A 24,686-nucleotide genomic window follows, 5' to 3' on the forward strand; every position below is an offset into this window, starting at 1 on the left:
ACATGTGCCTGCAGGACCAGCTTTTCTCTTGTCCCTGAAACAACTCGATTCTACTCCACAGAGATGGAAACCACTGGTATTCTGACAACATTTTCTTAAAATTTATTTGGGGTTTTTTAGGCTATAATGGAACTAATAGATTTGCTTATCTTGTCCAATAAGTTCCTAAACAAGTTTCAGTTGTGTAGTTGCATTTAGGAAGTCAGAATTTTGGAATCCCCTCTATGTTTAGGCATGGGCTATAATAGTGTGCCTTGGAGTTCAGTCTTGGTGCAGTGAAATAACTTGATGGAGAGTTACAGAACAAACAAATCGTATGAAGTCAAGGTCGCCCCTGCTTTGATGCAGGTAGAAGGACCTTTTTCTTCCACAGGAAAGTGCAAATTCATATACGTTGGACCTTTAGTGTAGGAAAGGGATACTGCTTTTCAGTGGTGTAAAGGTAAGTAGAAATAAGCATTATGTGGTGCTAAACTGAAAATTAAGTATATGGCTAAGACCCTGCTCTGCTTCTCCTTTGTTAGCCTAAAACTATAAAAATTGTTGCAATTTGAGTATAATGTTTTTTTCAATTGGGAATTTTCATAGTAAACATTAGTGGAAGTTGTAATGTGCGTAGCTGGCACACAGCAACACTGGGATGGGGCATCAACAGCCTCCCTGGACAACCCATTCTGGTTCCTCACCACCCTTGTAGGGAAGAATTTCTTCCTAATATCTAACCTAAATCTCCCCTCTCCCAGTTTAAAACCATTACCCCTTATCCTATCACTATCTTCTCTGGTAAAAAGTCGCTCCCCAGCTTTCCTGTAGGCCCCTTCAGGTACTGGAAGGCCGCTATAAGGTCTCCCCAGAGCCTTTTCTTCTCCTCTAGGCTGAACAGCCCCAACTCTTTCAGCCTGTCTTCATAGCAGAGGTGCTCTAGGCCTTTGATAATTTTGGTGGCCCTTATCTAGACCCTCTCCAACAGCTCCATGTCTTTCCTGTGCTGAGGGCACCAGAATTTATGTGCCTTTCCTGCCTTCTGGAAATCATGTTCGATACTAGCAGAGCTTACATGTGCTATTGTAGAGGGGTTTGAACCAAATTCTGTTTCCCCTACAGAGGAAGGTGGTGTGTGCAAGGAGCAGCATATATGGAGAGATTTGGTGTCAGGCAATCACTTATTTGGAGGATTAAATGAAGCCTTCAAAAGGCTTCCTTTTCCCTCTTACTTGCAAGATTTGTAACCCAAACTGCTGGCGCTGTTCATGGGATTATTTTTTTTTACAAGAAACCTTAAAATAGGGCTTATTTATTTACTTGAATTATTCTCTTTAATTTGTATATGCAATAGTTCAATGACTCCAACAAATAGAGGATCACCTGGCAAGGAGCTGTTGTTCTGAAATTCAGCCTAGGTGTAGCTATCAAACTGGATAGTAGCATGAGCTATAGTCTGTGCTGGTAAGGCGAGGAAGAAAATTGCATTGTATAATGCCTGTCTGCTTTTTTAAATTCTGCTTTTGTTTTAAAAATCCATGTCCCACATGTCAGTCATCTCTTGTTAAAACAAGACCTCTGACCAAGAGCCTTCGCTGAATAAGATTTAAAGTAATGTGAGCCGAAATTTCAGAGTCTGGGAACTCCTCAAAACTTGGCATGGGAGGAATTATTTTTCTTTCTTCATGTATCATATGTGGAGATGAGGGAAAAAATAGGTTGTGAACATCATTATTAATCCAGATGCTTAGAAATGAGCAGTCATGTTTTCCAAAATTATGCAACTGATTCAAAGATACTATTTTTAAAATTAGGCCTTTGGGTTTTGTGCCTTCCAGATAAAATGCTCATCTCATTTTCATGCTTTTCTCAGCAATCCCAATAATTATAAAACTAATATTTAAAAAGATACCAACATTTCCTAAAGACAGCCGTCTTTTTGTTTCAATAGCTTTCATTAAAACATCGAGCATCACTAGAGCTGAAGAATTTAGTAGCAATATTGTTCATATAAATTGTATTCCTTCTTTCCTGTGCCTTCCCTCTGCTCCTGGTAAAATGTTGGAATATTTGACAGTGTAGCACAGTGTGACATGACAGTGTGATTAATATAATCAGGTAAGTTTACTAAATGCCTCTGGAGACAAGACTACAGATTGGTCAGTACCAAGGCAGAGAGGAATATAACTTGAAAAATTGCATTGCCCATGAAAATTACAAAGCCTAATCAGATTTTTTTCTCAAAGTTGTGCCAGCCTTTCCAGGAGAGAGGTAAGATTCCACTCTGAAATTTCTACATGCTTTCTGTGCATTTGAAAATATTCCATCAAGAAGTTGTCCTCCATTTTTCATCATCCTGAACTCCATTTGCCCATGATTACTCATGATGGTACATCACAATGAGGAGAAGCCAAAATTCCCAGGAAGAATCAATAGTAGTTAGCGTACTTTGCTTTGCTACTGGTATTTTCTGAGACTGTAATTTTTACCTCCTGGCTGGCAGGCAAAGGATAAAAATCTTGATTTTTGGAAGGCTTAGCTATGCTGGCATGTCCCAGCAATGGGCCATAAAGCCAAGCAAAGTCTTTGAATGAAATTTCCCTCAATTTGTATTTAGGGACAGTCTTGATTTCCAACTGGAATCCATAATGTTTTGCAGGTGGGAAAGCTGATGTTATGGAGGAAGGAATTCAGGGAGGCTCTGGTATTTTAGCTACAGATCACCTCTAACTAATGAGTTTGTATGAGAAAATTGGTAAATCTCTGTAAACATTAATGAAAATGAAATATTTTCTGTGTTTGCTGTGCAATGTAAAGTCCTGCTTCCAAATAATATGCTGTTCCTAGCTTCTAAACTTTGCATTAGTGTGATGTAGAAAAGTGTGCTTGTGTATGTTATTTAACTATGTTGTTTCATCTTCCCTTTCCAGCACTTACAGAACCCTGCAAACTTCCATAATGCAGCAACAGAGCTCCTGGACTGGTGTGGAGACCCCAGAGCATTCCAGAGACCATTTGAGCAGAGCCTGATGGGTTGTTTGACGGTATGTCTGCTCCCTCTGAGGCAGTGGTTCCTATCTTGTTTTATACCATATGCAGTCTGTTGTGGCCAAGGGAACTTTTGATCTTCAGAATCTGCATTTTGTGGGTTTTTGTCATTTTATCTTCAACACGTGAAGCCAGATCTTGACAAGTGCTTACTTGATCCATTACTTAATAGGAAGCCAAATGAAGTAACAACAAGTTAAATCATTAAAGAAAAAAATATTTATAGGTAAAGTACTTACAGGTGCTCAGGCTAGCTTACTAGTTCTACACATATAATATTCATTTTCATTGTTTTAAATTGGCAAGTGAGCTGTGTTCTTATGGAGTTAATTAACTTTTTAGGTGTTACTTTTCCTTTGCTCAGTTATGGTGGAATTGGAGGGCTACTTGTCTTCTATCTTAAGTACGCTGTACTTCCAGCTGGAATGTGTTTGCCTGTTCAGCTTACCTTGTTACATGTATTGACTGCAGGTCTAATCCTGACATACTAATTATAAAAGTCTTGTTGACTTATCATAGAATCCTAGAATGGTTTGGGTTGGAAGGGATCATGAAGATCGTGTTATTCAAGCCCCCTGCATTGGCAGGGACATCGCCCACTAGCCCAGGTTGCTCAAAGCTCCATCCAACCTGGCTTTGAACACTGGCCTGGGCAATCTTCCTAATGACTAATCTAAGTCTACCCTCTTCCAGTTTGAAGCCATTATTCTTTGTCCTCTCACTACAAGCCTTTGTGAAAAGTCTGTCTCCAGCTTTCCTGTAGGTCCCCTTCAGGGACTTTTCTTTCCATTCACTTTTTATTAAGACCACGGCATTTCCTAAAGCAACTTCATTATATTGAAAATATATTTCATTGTATACACAACAGCATTTTTTTGGTTGAAAGTTTTATTTCCCATGCACCCAGCAGCAAGATCCAGTCCGAAATTGTCACTTGGAGTCAAGACTTGAGAGAAATTCTGACTGTAGTAGGAGTGTTCAAAAGCTTCATGGCAATTTGCAGAATAAGTTTATATAAATAAGTAGTCACAAAGGAAATGGAAATTTTAAAATCTTTAATGAAGAGATCATCATTGTGTGTGTTGGTGGGGGAGGGCAAAAGTGCATGGATTATTTTTGTGCACTATGTAGCTGATGTATATAAAACAGACACTAAGACTGAGATTTAGTTGCTAGAAATCCAAATGTTAAAGAATGGGTCCATCTGAATGAGTGCAAGTGTATAGCATCCCTCTGACTTCTATGTCAAAAAGTGATAATAAATCCAGTAGGAGGTGACCATCATTCTTCCAGTCAGAATAACAATTGAAGACAGTTAGAAACATTAGTAGAGTCCAAAGATAAGATATTTAACAATTCTGTTTGAAGAAAAAGTTGTCTTCAGTACAATCATGAAAAAGTGTGCAAAAGATCTGATGTGACCATAAATATATTTACACTTTTTAAAACCTTTGCTAGCATTTTCAGATGAGCATTTGGGAAAGTAGACGTTCAGTTCACGTATATATAGGCAGCTTGTGCACAGTATTTCTCTGCAGACCTCTGCTACAAGGTAATAAATTTGACCTGTGACTTCCTTGTTGTTCAAATCTTTTCTTTCTACGGAAGTAGACCTGCAGCCTTGCCCAAGTGCAGGGTCAAAATAAGATCTGACTGCTAGTGATTCACTGTTTTCTCAGAGCATAGGGAAAGTGAGAAGGAAGTGCTCCACAAAAAATGAAGTAGTAAAGCACACAATACCTGGTTATCGGTTTCTTGAAATGAAAATTTTCTCTTCAAACAAGAAAGGAAAAAAAATAATTCTTGCTATCTAAGTTCTGTTAAGATTTCAACAACATGAATTGCTTTTCTTTATACTCCTCCCTGAAATCTGAACAGGGTGGTGTGGAATCCCCTTTTCCCAAGATTGTTATGGGAGAGCAGTATCTGCAGTGTAGGACTGACTGGCACCAGCATCTTTATCGCATGTTGTAATCTCATTATATTTCTAACAAGGAACAAACACAGGAACTCAACCAGTTGGCTTGTTTTGTGTTAGATAAATATACAGGATTTACAGAATGAATATAAACTGCAATTAATATGTTTCTTGTTCCTAATTTTAAAATCCCTCTAAGGAAGATATCCTTTAATTTCTCATTGTGTACATCCCTCTTCCTGCTTCCTATTAAACACGCTTAATTACATGGTTATAGCCCAAGAGCGTGATACTTCCTGTATCTTCCTAATATGTAGCTGTACAGTGGGCAAGGTCTCATTTATTTTTTTTTCCCCTTTGAAAAATTAATTCTTAGTTTCCTTCTGCATAGCTTCTTTCTACATGGTATTTTCCCCTTCAAAATTTAGCAAGGGTGGACACTGGGGCTGTTTGTTCTCTTACAGGAAGATGTGTTTATCTATCTTTATTTAACAAACATGATAGAAATGCAGCCTGTTTCCAGGCAGATTATTCAGAAAGTTGAAAATAAGAAAAAGGGAGCTGAAATACTGGAATGTCATGAGTAAATTTAACACTAGCTTGCGAAGCTGTATCCTCTCTACTATCAGGAGCCAATTTTTCTTAATGCTGACAGTGTTTATCATTGTTGTCTTTTTGTGAGGATTATGCTAAAAGAAAAATGAAAAATCAGTATGAAATCTTTTCAACCACTAAAACAGGATTACTGTTTTATTTCACCAGTCTTTAAAGTTACATTCAAAATTGAATTCCCTTGAAGCTTTCGTGATTTTTTTAAAGCAGGTAGTCTTGACCATCATTACAACATCTGAGCTGTGTGGATTCCTAAAGTCAAGTGCATTTAATGCAAAAATTCTATAAATACTAGATGTGCTTGCTTGCTTACAAGGCTCCTCCTCTGTACTGTACAGAAGAATTTTTTTTATGTCATCCTGTTTTTTTAGCTCTCTGACCAGGGAAAAACTGGTATGCTAAACTGTTGTGGAGCCATCAAGGAGTATGAAATTATCATATCCTACTAGCAGATAACATGGTATATACTACTGCAAATTGAAATATATTACTATGTCATGACTGCAGAAGGGCAAGCTCTCAGAATGAACAAGCCATCCATTCAGACACTGCAAAGTTTAAGTGCATCAGATGTAATGACAGAGCATCAAAACAACTGATGTATTATGAATAGCCAATGTAATGGTATCTTTGCTGTAACAGATTATTTGCATCATTTAAGTTTTAGGAATAATGCTTTCACAAAAATTAACCTATTAGATTTAATCCTATTAGTAAAAAGAAAAAAACCACCACACCTCAAAATCTTTAAATTGTGCTTTAATTTTAAGAAGTGGTTCTTAGAAACTAGTTCTATTTATCCTACACACTGTATTTGCACTCTCAGTAATATCTGGTTCACTTTATAACACCAGTATATTTCTATTCCCGTTGCCAGTCAAACAGACCCTGAATGATCTTAGGAATACTCTGCTTGGGCATCTGCAGAAAAGCTTCCAGCTTCACTTATGGAATCACTGGTTTTGACAGTAATAAACAGAATAGGCTGTTAAGGAGTGTTTTTTCTTCTTGGATTGTAACACCAGCACTTCCAGAAATCGTTCTCTTGAAAATGTCATGAGTTAGGTAGACAGCACGTGTTGGATATGGTCACTTTTCCTTGGTGGTGTTTTTTTTCTCTTTAAGAGTAATAGAGGATTAGAGTATTGTGATGTCATGGGTTCAAGACACTCATACATACTGGCGATTAGTGGTAGCTAATTTTTACGTACCAGCAGTACTTGATATTACTTGAGTTAAATTTGCTGCTATGGGCTCCAGTGACATTGTATGCTGTCTAACAGGGAATGCTTTTCTTATCTTAAGAACAAACTCAGGATTTGGTACAGCAGCTGAAATTTTACTAGAGCAGTGTCTAATAAGGCCTGTAAATGGTTTTGTTTAGCTAGTTAAATACATTGCATTTATTGTATAGGATACTTTAAAATACTGCACTCTTAGAGGTGAAATAACTTATCCTTGTGATAAAGAATGTAGGTTTACTGTCAAGACCTATGAATAAAACAGGAATAATTCTGTACAAGGCAAAAAAGTCAAAGATAAAAGATTTAGGGAACATGGGTAAAGCTATAGCTTGTGCTATAAAAATGAATCATTTTTTTCATAAGTTTAACCCCAAAAGCTATGCCCTTTCTCTCAAAAATGTGACTGCAATTGCATCACCGTTATGTTCAAACAGTTCTGGCAGACACAAATTCTAGAGCTTACCTTTTTGTGCTCACCCAGTATAGAAAATGACCAAAGTGAGTGGGTAATATAAGCTTACAAAGAAAACAATAAATAGTCAAGGAAGGAGAGGAGTAAGATTTGAATTTGCTTTCTTCCTTGCAAGCTGCAGAGTACAGAAAGGTTCCAGTAAAGAGCTTTGATGGAACTCATGCAACCAAATTCTCATCTTTCTCAGAGACAATAAACTCTCTTCCAACTTGCCAAGGAAAGCTAGGTGGTTTTTTTCAGCAGTAGTTATCTTCAAATCAAATAGAACTGTCTGCAGGGCAGAAATTTGAAATATTATTGAAATGACTGATCGTATAAATTATTAAAATTGCAATTGATATATTGTCCTTTGGTATGTACCATTACTTCTTGCATAGTATTACAGGGAGCTGTTTAAAATAACCTTCTCTTTCCACAAACCAGGCATAGTTATGTTTCTATTATGATTTCAGTTTTTGAGTCTAGTGTTCACAGTTTATAAAGCACTTTGGGATAAGATTATATAGTGGTAAGGCTAATATTCTTGATAAATTTAAGAATATCATTCTGCAGTTAAAAAAAAATAACCCTAGTTTGGTTGGACAAGGTTGTCTCACACTCTTCTGCCTTTTCTCAGATCCACTCTAGCTTCATCCGATAGGTCTGCCCTGGCCAAGCAGTTTAACATGTAAATGATTCTACTGAGGGCATTGGCTATCTTGTGTGTTGGTGCTGCAGTGGGAATGGAAACAAGGGGACAGCTAAGAGCAAAATGGACAGACAAATTTACAGACTTGTCTGCAGCAGGGGATGATAAAAGTGCTGTTTTGTTCTCTCTTCAGCTTAACATGGCACAGAGTTCATTGTTCTTTGGGGCTCTTCAGCATGTCTGAGAAGAAAATAAAAGGGCTACAGAAGCACATCTGTGTGCAGCTACTCTGTAACCAGACTACAGGCTTAGTCTAAGAAATTAAAATCCATCACTACAACGGTTTTGGATAGTAGGAGGAATTTAGGTCAGCAGGTGTACTTACCTGAGCTGGCTCTTGGCCAAACACTGAATGTAACAGGGCTTCTCTAGTGAAAACTGGGATCTTTGACCACCATGGTTAGTATCGGTCTCTCTTTCTGTCCAAGAGATGGCACTTTCTACCCCAGTTTGTCCACAAAAGGCTATGCTGAAATAGTAATTAAAAATGCCTTTTTTTTTTCCACACTACCTTAATATTATAGATTTTCTCTCCAAATGTTGGGTCTACCTTAGTCATCAGATGTGGGAAACTCACCCGTGTTTGTTTAAGAAATGTTTCTCTGTAATTTAAAGAAAGACAACTCTAAGTTGTAGTCCTAGTTGTATTCTATCTTAAGATAATGGGTTTCACTGAAATCTTTTATGTTGCTTGTACCTCTTAGTTCATCTCTGTATTGCTGAAGAGAGTTGGTGAAATAACAAGCATCTGTTTTAAACTGGTGGAACTATTTCCTACAAGTTCATTTTTCAGTGATACCAATACATGGTACAATAATCTTTTGAATTGCATTTATCTTTGGAAAATTCTGGAATTGAAACTGTAGAGATTTTTAGGTCAGTTTAAGAAAAATAAAAATAGATACTCTCAGTTTTATAATACAGAATTCTATTTTAGCTCATCTGACATCTAATGACAAATATTATTTATTTTTTTAAAAAAGCCAAGAATAGTATTATTGAATAATGTCAAGTTTCCACAAGAGGATGTTTCAGACAGCAAAAACAGCAAAGTCAGGCTAATGCTAATGTGTTCACAAGGTATCTGCTGCTACCTTGACTTCATGCCTGCCTGGGTTCCTTCTGTTTAATGCAGAAAAGTATGTAATCAAAAATCAACATATGACATTCAAAAATCAGATTTCATATCAGTTTAGAGTCTGAATGTGAGTAGTTAGAAGAGTTAGGTCAGCATATCTACCCAGAAAACTGCAGGATTCAGCTGCCCACTAGAGCCCTAGAAATCTTGCATTTAGTCTTTGTACCCAAGACTTCCAGAGCAAAAAGTTCACATGGAACAAATTCTGGTTTCATTGTCCTCTCACTGCATTTGTTAAGCACACGTTTCTATGTGTCTGCAGTGCATCACAGCACTCCAGGGCTGTGTACATGCTGTACCATCACAGTACAGCCAGCAGGCACAGAACACTCTGCTTCAGAGCAGCTCATAATGCTACCAAATAATTCAGTATTACTGGTTGTTGCATGACCTCGTTGTGTCCTAAAGCACTTTTTGTAACTTATTTTCGTTGGTTTTGTTAGTCAAGACATGGGTTGTTCTAAAGCTTTAAAATATTTGTGTTGCTGTCCAGATTAAAACGCTTTTTGAATTCTGGTATCTTCATATGGTGGCTGTATGTTTCATCCATATCATCATTCAGAGTGTGCCAGGACTCAAATGGTAACAGTATTGCAGCAACTCAGTGATCAGCTGGCTTAATTAAAGCAGAATCCCTGCATATTTCCCCCTGGGAGAAAATTTCAGATGGAGATGTTTGAGTATAGCGACCTTCTCTTCTATGTTTATGGATGTTAGAGACATGCAGAGGAGAGAAGGAGGATGTGAAGGAGGAGATATCCTTATTCTGCATGGTTTACTTTGCTGTTGCAGGAAGTGTCAAAAAAAGTATTAGATGGCAAGGATACTGGTTTATTTTATTTTGAAAATATAATCTTTATGCACCTAATGGGGTAGGAAATGTCTTTTTTAAAAACTGTAATTTGAATATGAGGGCTCTGTAGAGTCTCCTATATTTGCAGAACCTACCTATTGTCTGTTTTCAAACATCAAAGGCAAGAATCTAGTTAATGACATGTTACTTCTCTCTCCTGTTTTGATTGCCTTTTGTTGAGGCAGCCCTTCTGCAACTGGAGTGTCTCATCAGATCAGGACTTCAGATCACAACGGTTTCTTCTTCCCTTTCCCCTTTTTTCCTGTTTGAGGCAGATCACTATTCATTTTGCAAAATTCCCCAATGTGCTTCCTGTTTATCTGATTTTTGTGTGTTACTGAGGGGGAAAAATTACCATCTACATTGCAGAATTCTAATTACAAAATTTCTGCTGTAGTCTTCAAACTGCATTCAGATAATTTCAAGCACGCACAAGTGGCTGAACACAGAGCTGTCTGAACTAGCAATCAGCTGGCATTTTTAGTTTTGAGCAGCCAGCAAATTGAATTGGTAAAATTCATTCTAATGCCAGCAGGGGGGGGGTGCTCTTGACTGCTGCAAGTTAAGAGATTCATTGAAAGTGCAACATAATGGGAAGGGAGTTTTGTAATAAGCAGTCATAAAGCTCTCTTGATTAACAGGCCTTGTTAGGTTAAGAGGTACATTTTTCCAGTACTTCGTGGTGTGATGACAAGAAGGGCAGGGAGTGGAGCTTGCCATGGTGTAGCTCCTTAGCCTTGAAAAAAAGCGGGGGGGGAAGTATTGCATTTAAATTCAGCAAAGAGAAAAGAAGTTGGTAACCAAATTTCTCTGCTTCTCTCATTATTAAACCTAACTCTGAGTGTTTTCCCCTCTTTGTCAACAACCCTGAGAGTTCAGGCATCTGGAACTCTGCAGAGCTGTGTCACGGACAGTGAATGCAATGTCTCAGTTATGAATGCAGTATTAATCATACCAAACTTTCATGGAATCACAGAATCCTAGGGGTTGGGAAAGACCTTGAAAGATCATCTAGTCCAACCCCCCTGCCAGAGCAGGGTCACCTAGAGCACATCACACAGGAATGTGTCTAGGCAGGTTTTTAATGTCTCCAGCGAAGGAGACTCCACAACCTCTCTGGGCAGCCTGTTCCAGAGCTCTGTCACTCTCACGGTAAAGAAGTTTTCTCTGATGTTCATGTGGAACCTCCTGTATTCCAGTTTGGACCCATTGCCCCTTGTCCTGTCACTGGACATCACTGAGAAGAGCCTGGCGCTGTCATCCAGACACTCGCCCTTAACATGTTTGTAAACATTGATGAGGTTGCCTCTCAGTCTCCTCTTCTCCAAGCTAAAGAGACCCAGCTCCCTCAGCCTTTTCTCATAAGGGAGATGTTCCAGTTCCTTAATCAACTTTGTGGCTCTGTGTTGGACTCTTTCAAGCAGTTCCCTGTCCTTGAACTGAGGGGCCCAGAATTGGACACAATATTCCAGATGCGGCCTCACCAATGCAGAATAGAGGGGGAGGAGAACCTCCCTTGACCTAGTAAACACATCCTTTCTAATACCCCCCAGGATGCCATTGGCCTTCTTGGCTACAAGGGCACACTGCTGGCTCATGGTCATCCTCCTGTCCACCAGGACCCTCAGGTCCCTTTCTCCTACACTGCTCTCCAGCAGGTCAGCCCCCAACCTGTCTGGCACATGGGGTTGTTCTTCCCCATATGCAAGACTCTGCACTTGCCCTTGTTGAATTTCAACAAGTTTCTCCCCACCCAACTCTCCAGCCTTATCATCAAGAAGTTTTGCAATTATTCTGTTTCATTGTCCAAGTCACAACTGAATACATAGAAATTCCCTGTATTGAGGACAAGTTATGATTTGACAGAGGACTATCAATTATTAACGTGAGAGAAATTTATATTATTGTCATCTGGGCTATGTTCCTCTGTTATGACAGTGTTATACAGGGCAATGTCAAAAGGCATACTAAAGTTAAGATATGTTATATCCACCATGTACCCTACACTTAAAAGGCCAGTTAATTCATCAAAGAAGAAAATTGCACTGTGCTGATGGATTTATGATTTTGTTCTGTGTTACACACCTAATAATTTGTTTAGTAGCTTGTTTTGTTGTCTGTCTGGATACTTGTAGTTTCTGAACTTCACCTTTTTGCCATCTTAAAATAGAGATTTGATGAGCCTCCAAGGTCTGTCTTGAATGAATTCCTGAAGAAAATCATTAGCAGTTACAGAGTTTACCAGGGCAGGTTCCTTTGAGGCTCTCTAAGGTAAATTTCAACAGGGTCTGCTGACATGAATATATTAAACTTACCAAATGTCTTGTAGTTAGTTCTTTTCATTTTCTGGATGATATTCCTAAGGATAGGTTTGTCATCTTGTTTCTGAGAGTCTCAGTGTTTATTTAAAGGGCCAGGTGGTCCCTTGCATACAGGTTCACTGGAGGAAAGCCTTCTAAGTACTGAGTGAGCCATGTGTAACTTCAGTTGTAGTCAACCTGAAATAGGGAGGATATATGATCTGTTCTGTTCAGTTTTCATTTTGAAATATGTACATAAGTCTTTAGCTTCCACACTTGGAAAAACAAAACAAAATAAAACAACCACTTTAAAAAGAGTTAATGCCAAAATTCATGAGCCTTTGAAGAAACTGGAAATATGAAGTGAACCATCCTATGTGTGTTGACCAAGGCAATCACTGAGGAGTGGTGTACAAAAGCCAAGAGCTGGGAGAGAAGGGCCCATAGAGAGCCCTCCTGAGCACGTGTAGACCAGTGTCTGTATTTAGCAGAGTGCATACAGAAAAAAATTAGATGGAAGATGACTCTTGGCAAAATGGAAATTTTATTAGATATGTCTGTTTTCTATTAAGTAGCTGAGTGTTTTGGGTTTTGTTCTTTTGAGAGGAGGAAGGGAGGGTTTGTGCAGTTTGTCAGTGGAAGCACTTTCTTTCAAGTTTAGATTTTTTTTTTTAACCTATAATAAATTTGCTATTTGTTTTACCACACTTTTTTTAGTGAAAAATTTCAGCAATAAGTAATCATTTGACTGACTGACTTCTCTAGACTTGCAATTTCAGATTCCACCCTTCTCATGCTTAGTCTTCTGCTTGCAGTGCTTGCCAAGGTATAGCTTCACCTGCTTTGAGGTAGGCATTAGGATGACTGTGCCATGGTTATCCAGATGCACTCAGTGTCAGCGCTCCATGCCAGGGCATCTGGAAGCTCTTGCTTTTGTCCACGGTGAGGTACAGATGATTGCTTTCTCTAGCAGAGGAAATTAAGAGGAGGAAATTGTTGTCAAATGAGAGTGTAACAGGTTAAGCCTCAATCTGTTGTTAGGAACTCAGACTGACCCAGACTTTGCAATCTATTCAGAGAAGACATCGCAGTCATAGATTTGCTTTCCTGGTCTCAGGGTTTTATGATTCTCTGTATTTCCTGAGTTACTTTGTAGAATTTTTTCCATGATTAGCGAGATGTCAGTTTAGAATATTGATTTGACTTCTGGCCAGCAGGGTCTCAGTATTTGTAGCTTCATGTTTTAAAATGAACCAAGCATATAAACAATGTCTTTCTTAAGTTACTGTGTGCTCAGAGATGGGCAGGTGTATCTGCCTTCATTGTGCTCTAGTTTCAAGTGGTTCAATGATAATGTGCTTTTTCAAAACAGAAAATGAGAGGGCTCTTTCTCCTTTGTTTTTCAGACCTCAGTAGCATTCTGAAATGCATTCTTCTTTGATGGTACAGTAGTTGATGCCTAAGGGAGTTTAAATACTGTTTACATATTAATGAGACATTGCCCTCAGGAGTCTTTAAACAGGATGGGTTATGCTTTTTTTTAAAAGGAGCTTTCTGTCTACTTCCTACAGATCCCTTTCCTAACCTCTACCTATTAGTGGCTGAATTGTGGTGATACTGGTAGTAGGAAAGGGTAGTAGTTGTGCTTCCAAGCGTGTGTCTTCCAGATCTCATAGCAGCCCACCAGTTTTCACTACTATTGCTAACTTAGCATGACATATGAGATATCTTGTTGTTCTGCTGTTTTTCTTTTGCCTGTGTTTTTTTTTTAATTTTATTTTACCGTATTTGTGGAAGTTCAGACGCAGTGTCTTAGCCAAATATTAACAACAATCAGATTTTTAAGTGTAAAGGATTAAAGACTGATATACTAAGCTAGAAATGTTTTGATTTATAAAAAATAATTATATTCCTTCTCCCAAATTATTTTGTCTTTCCTATCTAAAAAATTGTAAAGAGAAAAAGGAGATAAAACAGTAGGTGGGTTCTAGGGTTATGTATTACTGTACTGATTATTCCAAATTCTTGTTTCATTTCCCTGAAGGCTTGTACTGATCAGTTTTGAGATTGAGAAGGGTAAAAAATATTAGGGAGGGGACACTCCCACCTGATAGATTAATGTGAATTTGTAATTTATAAATTAATAGGAGCAATAGAACAAAGATCTACCTGGGAATTTTATCCATGCTAATTCTTTCTTAAGAAAGAATTCTCATTCTTCATTGTTAATATTGTGAATATTGGAAAAATTTCAGAATAATAAGATAAACGTAGTAGTGTTGAGTAGTTACAATGGAATTTATTTACCATTTGTAGGTTATCATGTATGTTGGTTCTTCACTCTCTTCTATACTGTTGCTTTTTTGGGTGAACAGATAGCTGTGTCATTAATTTAGAAAGGCACTTTCAGAGGGAGATAGGGGTAGGAAAAGGGTATTCTTGTATTGTAAGCTGTTTAGCATAGGAACTTTTTTTGCTCCACAAAGGGAAATGGTGTTCTGTTTCTTGTGGAATTCCTTAACCAATTTCAATGCAAAGCAGTAATAGCAATGTCAAGAATGATCTGTTTTATCTGTGCCTCTGAGTCTGAAGTCATCCTGTGGATAACTTCAGTGTAATTTGCCAGAGTGACCATGGTATTGTGTTTATACTATGCAGATTTTCATGCAGATAAATTCTTGGCTGATAGCTGAGTTGCTGGCCTGGAGAAAGAGTTGACTGCTTTTCATCCTTAACCCTAGTCTTTGCTTTGCCTAGTTTTGCAGTTTCTTTTAGATCAGCTCCCATTTCCAGGAGAAGTCTTTAAAAAACAAAACAAAACACAAAAAACCAACCAAACAAAAACAACACACACACACACAAACTACAACAAAACCACCATGTCCTATTTAGTGTTTGGCAAATATGTCTTGTCCAAGCCTATTTATTCTAAAACTGTAGTAAATGTGCTTCCCAATACAGTATTGTTGAAATGCAGCAACTGTGACAGTGATCACAGTGTTGCAGAACACTGCCCATCAGTGTGGAGGAGAGCATTTTAACCTAAGGGACCTGGGCACTGCTCCTGAAAACAGGGCCAGGAACTGCTTGTGACACAGATAGAGACTCATGGACTTCTCATCCTGAAGTCTCTAGTACAGTATTATGTATAATCTGTGCTTACATTTCTGTTGCATTAGTTCTTCTGGAAAAGCTTTATCTTTTCAACTCCCATGGAACTACTAAGCCTTTCTTCTGGTGAGTGGTCAAATAACCAGATCACCAGAAGACCCCTGTGTTCAGTTTACTGTGCTTGCACTGGAAACTGCCAGAGAGCAATGCTTGATGCCACGTTTGTGCTGTGGTTATCACAGCAGATTCAGTTGCCTAACATTGGTGCTGATAAGCAGGTTAATGTAACTTTCCAAGGAGCTCAAGTAACTCCTAATGAAGCTTTCTCTCTTTTCCCCTTGCAGGTGGTTAGTCGAGTGGCAGCTCAGCAAGGATTTGACTTGGATCTTGGATACCGGCTACTTGCAGTATGTGCAGCCAACAGAGATAAATTCACTCCCAAATCAGCTGGTAGGAAAAACATTTTTTTGGTGTATTACTGATTCTTGGATGGTCCTATTCTGAATTAATGCTACCTGAGACTGTCTTGCATTCTGTAAAAAACAATCCAAACATATTCGGTGGTAATAGTGCTGCTGCTTTTAGCATGTCAATGTTGTGCTGTTCTGACTTTGGAAATCTGTATTTTCCCCAACTAGTGCTGTTCATTGCCCTATTTGATCTCATAGATGAAATGGTACTTCCAGAAGCACTGTTGTTCAGTATTTTTACGATGAGAATGAACAGACTCAGGCCCCTCCACTTTGGTAAATCATTCATTTCCCCTCATTTGTGAACTTCTAAATCTTTCACCTTCATTCTACGCTCCCTGACATATCTATTTCCAAACTTCCATTCCTAAACTGCATATGTCTGTACAAAGAAATACCATGGTTTCTCGTACATCTAGTCATTAGCTTCAGAATTTTGAGCCAAGCATAGGTGGCAATGCTATTGGTCTAGTATTAAATTGCCATTTTTCCAATATTTTATGGTCATAATCTGTTATAGGGCTCTGATCGAGTAGTAGTATTTGATAATGATGTGTTGCTGTTGCTTCTCTGTATAGTAAGAGTAGAAAATGCACTTTGAGGTCTATCTGCTTCTCACATGTTTGATTTAACTGGAGCATTTAATTCTGGTTCTCCTTTTCTTAGCTGATGAATGTCAACACAATGTGCACTGGCTTGGAAAACAGGCAGATAACTGTTCCATTCCAGACTGAGCATGGCTAACTTTTCTGCTTTGTACTAAACTGGTATGCAGTCCCTGTTTTAGGACATCAGAAAAGCTTACCTTCTTCCAAACCAGTAATTTGTAGTCAACTGATTTGGTGTTAACATTTCTTTTCAAGTTCCTTTTCAGTTTTTATCAGCCTCAAACTTCTTTATTCATGGCTACCTTTTGTCCTAAGTCCTCTAAGCAGTTCCTCCTGCAAAAGTAGCTTTCACATCTAGGCATATTCACTGGACTTAGTGACTTATCTTTTGTATGGGAAAGGATAATTAGTTTTAGTAAATGTTGAATAAAGTGTCTGATTTTCATCTGGGAAAACTGTGTGGAAGATAAAGCATTCAGTTGACCAGGCACAATTTCCCTTTTTTCTGAATTTCTGTTACGTTTCTCCAATAGTTGACTATCCTATTTCCTTCCTCTTTGATTTTTTTAAAAAAGCTTGTCAAATGAGAATTCCAGCTATGAGTGCATTAAGTGAGACATGAAAACTTGATTTCCTTTGAAAATATACCTATTAAAAGTAGTCATACCCCCTCTCTCTCCAGTTCTTCCTGAGGTGTGTCTCTAGCAGTGTGCTAGTGAAGGTGAGGTTGTGAATCTTTGGATCTTGTCACACTGCAGTCCTTTTCCTTTAGAGCTTGGATGAGGTGATAGTCTTGAAAACCACTGCTCAGTCATCACATCCTAGAACAGCCCAGTGTCAGGGTTTGATTTCTACCAGTAATTACTTTTTAGGAATATATGCTTTTTTCCACAACTCATGAATGTAGCCATCTGTACAGATTTAAGTCTTTCCATTGTTAATTCATAAAAAACTGCAAAAGCTGGTAATGAAATAATCTGCTCTTCTCTCATTGTATTCTAAAACCTTTTAAGTCTGTTGTTTTGCTTCCTATTTCCCAGTTGCATATACAACTAATTTATTTCCAATGATCTTAAATATCTGATTTCACAACTACTTCAGTTTTACCGTGTATACAGTTATTTCACCAGTTTCTCCAGGGATTTCATCATGTCCAATCACATTGTGTTTTTTTGTGCTCTTATTGTATCTGATTTTGGGGTATACCATCACGTATTTTCTGATATGTCACCCATAGTCCCTGTTCTAAGGATATCACATTCTCATATGATCTGGGAGAGGTACATCATTGAATGGGCAACTTGAAAGACTGACACACTGGGATTACAAATACGAAGTTGTTTCAGACCATCCTGGCTTTTTTGAAGTGGTTAATTTCCACATCTGAGTGCATTAATATTTTCTGAGTTCCAAAGCAACAAGAGCTTTGCTCCCTCTTCAGTTTTTGTAAAAATGTTGAGATTGTCCTTTGCTTTTTTTGTAAACAGTGTGCATCATTAAAAACTGCCTCTCATCATTCGCTTCAGTTGTTGTAAAGGGTGGTTACATGTTGTTTTGAGTAACTCCTTTTTTCTGTTACATCTATAGAAAAAGACCTTCAGCACTTTCCTGCAGAAGTTCCCTGATTTAGATACCAAATGGCATTTTAAAAAATGAATAAGCATTTGGTTTTCCCTTCCTCCAAGCTTAGGGGGAATTTACAATGGTTTTAATTAATTCCTCCAAGTATGAATTTAATGCTGCCAAAGGGATCACTTTGGAAACATTTTTAATCCATATTGTTTAGTCTCTGAGTCTCTGACATTCTGAAATGTAAGGAGAAGAAAACCTTCTCTAATTAAAACACATTTGAGTAGGTGAACACTGGGGAAAATATTTGCACCAAATCCTTTCAAGGGCTATCCACTATTAATAATACTTCTTTACAGCTTAGGACAAGGTTTGTTGACTGATGTCCTGAAGGCTGGGTGGCTGGGAGGCTTTGCAGCTCTGCTGTGTGGAGCAGGTGGACCACCCCAGCCTCCTGTCCCTGAGGTCTGCTTGTTTGCCGAGGCAGCTGAACCTGTGCAACTGGTAGTCCTGCTTCTGTTCTCTGGTGATTCCCAGCCTGAGCTTCCTCAGGGACCTGTGCTGGTAGAAGAGCTTTTGCTGGTATGGCTTGTTTTCTGTTTGAGTGGTGCTCTGCATGGCCCCAGGAGAGTGAGGATCCCTGTGGCAGTGCCTGAGGGTTTTGGTTATTGCCCAATTGAAGAGTACTGAAGCCTGAGGCAAGAGGGCAGAGCAGCCAGCTGCCTGACTGGCTCGACTCTGCGGGTTCCCCACACCCCTGGCTCATGCAATTTGCCTCATGCTCTTTCATCCTAGTTGGTTTAAACCATGTTGGTGGTAACTCTCTGCTAAGCTGAAGAGGTTGAGGACTGATGACAGAGCGGTAGATGACAGATCAGAGTGCAGACAAGCATGGGGGGAAGCAAGGAGAGTTGAGAGGCTGGAGCCAAGGAGGTACAGCCTCACCTAGGGAAGGCAGCTCCTTAGCATTTCCCATCCAGGACCATTTAGTGTTGCTGAAACAGATGTTCTGCTTTTTTGTCTTGTGTTACTTGGCTATTGAGATAATTAACAATTAGCTAATACAAATTATTTTGGGGACTGCCTTGAGGGGGAGGACCTGTGTGGCATGATGATTACTGTTAATGATGACTGCATTTTGTCTCCACTTTCTGATGTTTGTTCCTGAAATAGTAGCTGTGCTTCCGTTTACTTTTCTAGCCTGTGCTGCTCTTATCTGGGCTGCAGCCTCAGCAGGAGGTCAAATACAGCATTTCCTACACTTAAATAACAAAGCCTTCAAAATACACGTGTCTCTTTTGATGATGGCTGCTCCCCAAATCTTCCATAGCAAATTCCTTTGCCATGTTGTGACACCTATAGGGAATGGCCAAGCAGGTTAGCTGCCTGCTCATTTGCTTTCAAACTGCAGCAATCTCAATCGCTCTTAGGATGTGAGCACACGGGTGTTCCGTTTTCTTTATCAAGCCTAAAGAAGACCTTATTTCTGAATAGTGCTTGCTTGGACATTTTCTTAGCATGGTATCTGCTGCCTTTGTCCTTCCTGTAGACTTCAAGTTATTTGGTACCTTTATTTTTAGGGTTTGTTATTCAAGTAAAATGGGAGTTCACTGATCAGAGTCTTTAATTAAAAAAACAAACAAACAAAAAAAAACCTGATTTTTTTTTTAATCGAGCTACTGAACTGTATTGCGCTTGTAGCTACTTTTGCTTTTGTCAACAGGCCAAGCTGAGGCCAGACAAGGGGACGACAGGATGAGATCATACAGGGAGCTTTGTCAGAGAAAAGGACACTGTTCAGTGTCTCTGTAAAGGGAGAGAGAGGAAGGAGCCTGAGGCCAGAACTGTGCAGAAAAGGTACTTTAGCAATCACTGAGAAGCTACAGCAAACAAGTGCTGTGATAGCTTGGATGGGCAGCTAGTGTTAGGTGTTTGATAGCAGAGATAGCAACCCCTTTTTGATATTGCTTTGTTTTCGGTCCCTTAGGCTCCATCTGGTGTACTTTTTTTTACTTTTTGAAAGCAGTATTGCTTAATAATCTTAATTTTATATGAAGCACAAACTAAAACTTTACTATATTTGAGCATGTTTACATTATGTTTTGTTTGTTTGTTTAGCTTTGATAATTATGATATAATATAACTGTAAAATAATAGGGTTGTTTTTAGTGGATCCGATTCCAAAGCTGTGAATAAATTAGACCCTGGGTTAACAAAGAGAGTTACATTGAGAGTGCTGGCAAATGGTGGTTTTAAAACATCACTGAACAAGACACTGAGACCTAAGGCATGTCCTGATTAGAGTATATCGTCTTAACATGTTTTGCTTCCTTGTTTCAAAAGTATGGATTGTGCAAAGTGTACATTGGTGTATTATCAAATCAAACTTGCAGAAATGTGAGAAGAAATGAGGCTGCAATATGAAGGAGTAAAAGGTAGAAAGTAAAGATAACCTCTAGATTATGGGGGGACAGTACAGCTAGATGAACATTTTGCCTAAGTTTCTAATAATGCTCACATTATCTGCTGAGGCAAGGAGACTGAAAGCATTACAACTATAGAATGGAAATTACTACAACCACGGCTGATGGCATCCCTCCAGCTTGAAGGGCCTGAATGATCAACACACCTCCATTTGGAAACAAATCATAGAATCATAGAATCCTAGGGGTTGGAAGGGACCTCGAAAGATCATCTAGTCGAACCCCCCCTGCCAGAGCAGGGTCACCTAGAGTACATCACACAGGAAGGTGTCCAGGTGGGTTTTGAATGTCTCCAGTGAAGGAGACTCCACAACCTCCCTGGGCAGCCTGTTCCAGTGCTCTGTCACTCTTACAGTAAAAAAATTTTTTCGGATATTCACCTTGAACCTCCTATGCTCCAATTTACACCCATTACCCGTTGTCCTATCACTGGTCATCACTGAGAAGAGCCTAACTCCATCTCCCTGACACTCACCCCTTACGTATTTGTAAACATTGATGAGGTCACCCCTCAGCCTCCTTTTCTCCAAGCTAAAGAGACCCAGCTCCCTCAGCCTTTCCTCATAAGGGAGATGTTCCACTCCCTTAATCATCTTAGTAGCTCTGCGCTGGACTCTTTCCAGCAGTTGCCTGTCCTTCTCGAACTGAGGGGCCCAGAACTGGACACAATACTCCAGATGTGGCCTCACCAATGCAGAATAGAGGGGGAGGAGAACCTCTCTTGACCGACTAACCACACCCTTTCTAATGCACCCCAGGATGCCATTTGCCTTCTTGGCCACAAGGGCACATTGCTGGCTCATGGTCATCCTCCTGTCTACCAGGACCCCCAGATCCCTTTCACCCACACTGCTCTCCAGCAGGTCAGCCCCCAACCTGTACTGGTGCATGACATTTTTCTTCCCCAAATGCAAAACTCTACACTTCCCCTTGTTGAATTTCATCAAGTTTCTCCCCGCCCAACTCTCCAGCCTAAGTCTCTCTGAATGGCAGCACAGCCTTCTGGTGTGTCAGCCACTCCTCCCAGCTTAGTGTCATCAGCAAACTTGCTGAGGGTACATTCTATACCCTCATCCAGGTCGTTGATGAAGATGTTGAACAACACCGGTCCCAGTACCGACCCCTGAGGGACTCCACTAGTCACACACCATAAGAATTGTCAGTCACATGCCTCACACAAGATTTTCAGCAAATCAGTCAAGTCAAAGTAGTCTCATGTTACTGTAGAAGAAATACAAATGCTGTACCTGTACTTAGGAGAGTGGCTGATAAGAACAAGTAGGCAGCTTTATAAGGGCAAAGTTAGAAGAGTTTGGTTCATGAAATGAAAGCTGAGTGGACTTACAAAATGTATGTAAACACTAACAAATAAGCAACTTAGAATGAGCAGAGCTGTGAAGCTATGGGACATTGTAGACACAAAAACATATGGGTGTGAATTGAATAAGTTTTTGAAATAAGGGGGACATTCCGAACTATTAGGGTTGTTGCACTTTCAGTAGGTTTTGAGTTAGAATGACAGCAGAGAGAGAGGGAGCAGAGGAAAGGAAAACGGAAAAATCAAACTGCCTTTTAAAAGATAAAACTCAAACATAGGAAACTGACTGCATAATGTGGTTCTTAATGTAATTGGAAACTGGTTAAGAACCTTTTATCTGTGTATTCCTAAATTCATGCTACATATCCATGCAGCTTGTCTGATCCAGTGATGCTTAGTGTCCTAACACTGTCCACTTGACACTCTTCATTAAAATAGAGGCATCATTTTTCTTTTAGCTGTTACCTTCTGAAATAGCTTTTGATGCACAAAACTGGCTACATTTCAGGTCATCTCTAGGTTCACTTCCCAGCTCTTAGCACAGATTCTCTGTGTGCCATTGGCCGCTTAGCTCTCTGTTTCATAGCTTTATATCTTTGAAGCGAGGATAATAATACATCTTTCATCTCACTATTATTTGTCTGGTTTAATTAAATTAAATATTATACAGGACAGAAACTACTTCTTCCCCTGCAGGTATCTATTCAGTGCAGCAAAGCCATGGTTTCAGCTGGGACACTTAAACTTTGTTGTCATACAGATAAAATAATTCTGTTCCGGAACATATATGGGCAAGTCATATGCTGGTTGCACCTAAGGCTCTCTTTATGGATATTATGGGTACTGCAAATTCATTCTTAATTCAGATTATGGGGTTAATTTCATTCGTTTCTGCTAATGAAGTCAGCACCTCCTCTTGACCGAAGGGAAGCACAGTCAGTGATGTTACTTCGTGGCAAGTAGCATTAGTTTCTGTCTGTAGTCTGTGACAGCCACATTTACATGACTGGAGAAAAGGGGATCACAAGGAAGGCACAGTGGACTTTTCCCATTTGTCTTACCCATGAGTTTACTAAGAACAAAACTGTACAAGACTTGCAGTTTGGACAATTCTATTCTGCATCTTGATAAGCCTTTGTCAGGTTGACTTGCTCATGTGGCAGACTTGTCAGGAGTCAGCTCTCAAATATATGGAGCACCTTAAGAGCCCGCAGGATGAGAGATGCTCTTCCCTACTGGACATTATTTCTTTGAGTTGTTCCCTTCCTTGGAGATACCTGCTGCCGATGCATTTTGTCTGCCTTTCACTCTTAGAAGAAACACAATCATACTTGTGTCACAGTTTCATTACCCTTGGATTGGCAATTCCTCCTCATATTTAATGTGAGTGTTAGGGCCTTGTGACATACTAGATAGCTATTATTTTGCTGAAGGGAAATTTACTTCCTTTTTTGCATTGGCTACTCTCTTGTGCACTTGAACACTTAAAGGATGTTGCATGGCTGAACTGCTCCTTTTTTATTCTGTCTAGCCAAAATATCAGCTAGTTTATCTGGCCTGTTCTTTTTGACATTTGACAAGCCCTCGTTACCGTGGTACCAATTTTGACTTTTTTGAGATATAGCAGTAAAACTCTGTTCCCACATTGGAAATCTTAAACACGTCAAATCAGATGGTCTTAAACTTTATAGAAGGATGATGGTGACCTCTAAGGAGAGTTTCCGAAAAGCTAACACTGATACATGGCTGACAGTCTCTGCATGATACAAAGCATGCTTGAGGGGAATTTTGTAGAGAAGAAAAAAAAACTAAAATGAGGATCTGGAAGAAATGTGAGCATATGTTATGAGGTAAATATATTTGGACTGTGGTTTGAAAACATACTATAAACTTGGAATAGTCAGATATTAATTGTATATGCTGCCCCCTGAAAGGGAATGGTTTATTCTGCAGGTGCCATTTTGTCTACAAAGGTGGAAAAAGTCCGTAAAGGATCATTGTTCTATTGTTACATTTATTTACATAGGTGATGTTTTTATCTGCCTTTCTTCTCTCTGTCCAAAACTTGTTACTTATCATGAGGTCAAAAAAGCTATAAAGGTCGCAGAGAGATTGAAAATGTAAAACTATGCTTGAGAAGGCTAATGTGTGCAGAAATAGCTGTCTTCTATAGTGTTGGAATTACTGTTTCAGGTTCCATGTCAAGAAGCATTGTTTGTTAGTGATGCTTTTTCTGAACTCTAAGTCTCCCCTTCTCTGGAGAGAAAGCCTTGATTGCTGGCTGCACAGGATTGTAAGAAATGGCAGATTCCGTGTTTTCAGTGTGCCCAGACCGAACATCATCTGTCCTGCACATTAAACAGCATCCATTATTCTGCCAGCTGTTTGTAAGTTTTTAAAGCAGAGTAGAAGAATAGACAAGACAGAGGCCATCCCTTTTCACTAATGCAGCAAAAGGACATGGAGCAAAGAAGGGAGAGGTGACTACATGGGAGCAGTGGAAACAGCATATGCCTGCTCTGCCTGCAAAGCTGGCAAATTCTAGTCAAATGAGACTATGGGGAGAGCCCGAATCTTAGGCTAAAAATAGAAATTTTAGAATTAAAAATCCAGATGTGTCCAGGGAAACCCAATCATATGGTTATGCAAAATCCAAAATAGTAGTAATATGATAATTAAGGTTTATGAGATCTGCAGGTAATAATGTGGTTCTCATTATGACATGTGCAAGTTAATAAGCAAAAAATACCCTCATAACTACAATTACTAGCTAAATGCATTTTTTCCTAAATTTCCTTCAACCCCAATCTGTCAAGTTATCTTAACAAACTAAAAAGCTTTCAAAGAATTGTATTAGTTCTGTCACTTAAAG

General features: G+C 39.1%; 1 protein-coding gene across 6 annotated transcripts in view; it reads left to right on the forward strand.

Moving 5' to 3' along the window:
- Positions 1-24,686, forward strand: part of ZMIZ1 (zinc finger MIZ-type containing 1) — a 345,681-nt gene that overhangs the window by 205,571 nt on the left and 115,424 nt on the right. For all 6 annotated transcript variants that reach the window (XM_051617531.1, XM_051617530.1, XM_051617534.1 and 3 more), the window contains 2 exons: positions 2,913-3,026; positions 15,711-15,816. In XM_051617531.1, coding sequence (XP_051473491.1) covers positions 2,913-3,026; positions 15,711-15,816 — 220 coding nt within the window. The remainder of the gene's footprint in view (positions 1-2,912; positions 3,027-15,710; positions 15,817-24,686) is intronic.

Source organism: Apus apus, chromosome 4, assembly GCF_020740795.1.
Source record: "Apus apus isolate bApuApu2 chromosome 4, bApuApu2.pri.cur, whole genome shotgun sequence".
NCBI classification, from domain to species: Eukaryota; Metazoa; Chordata; class Aves; order Apodiformes; family Apodidae; genus Apus; species Apus apus.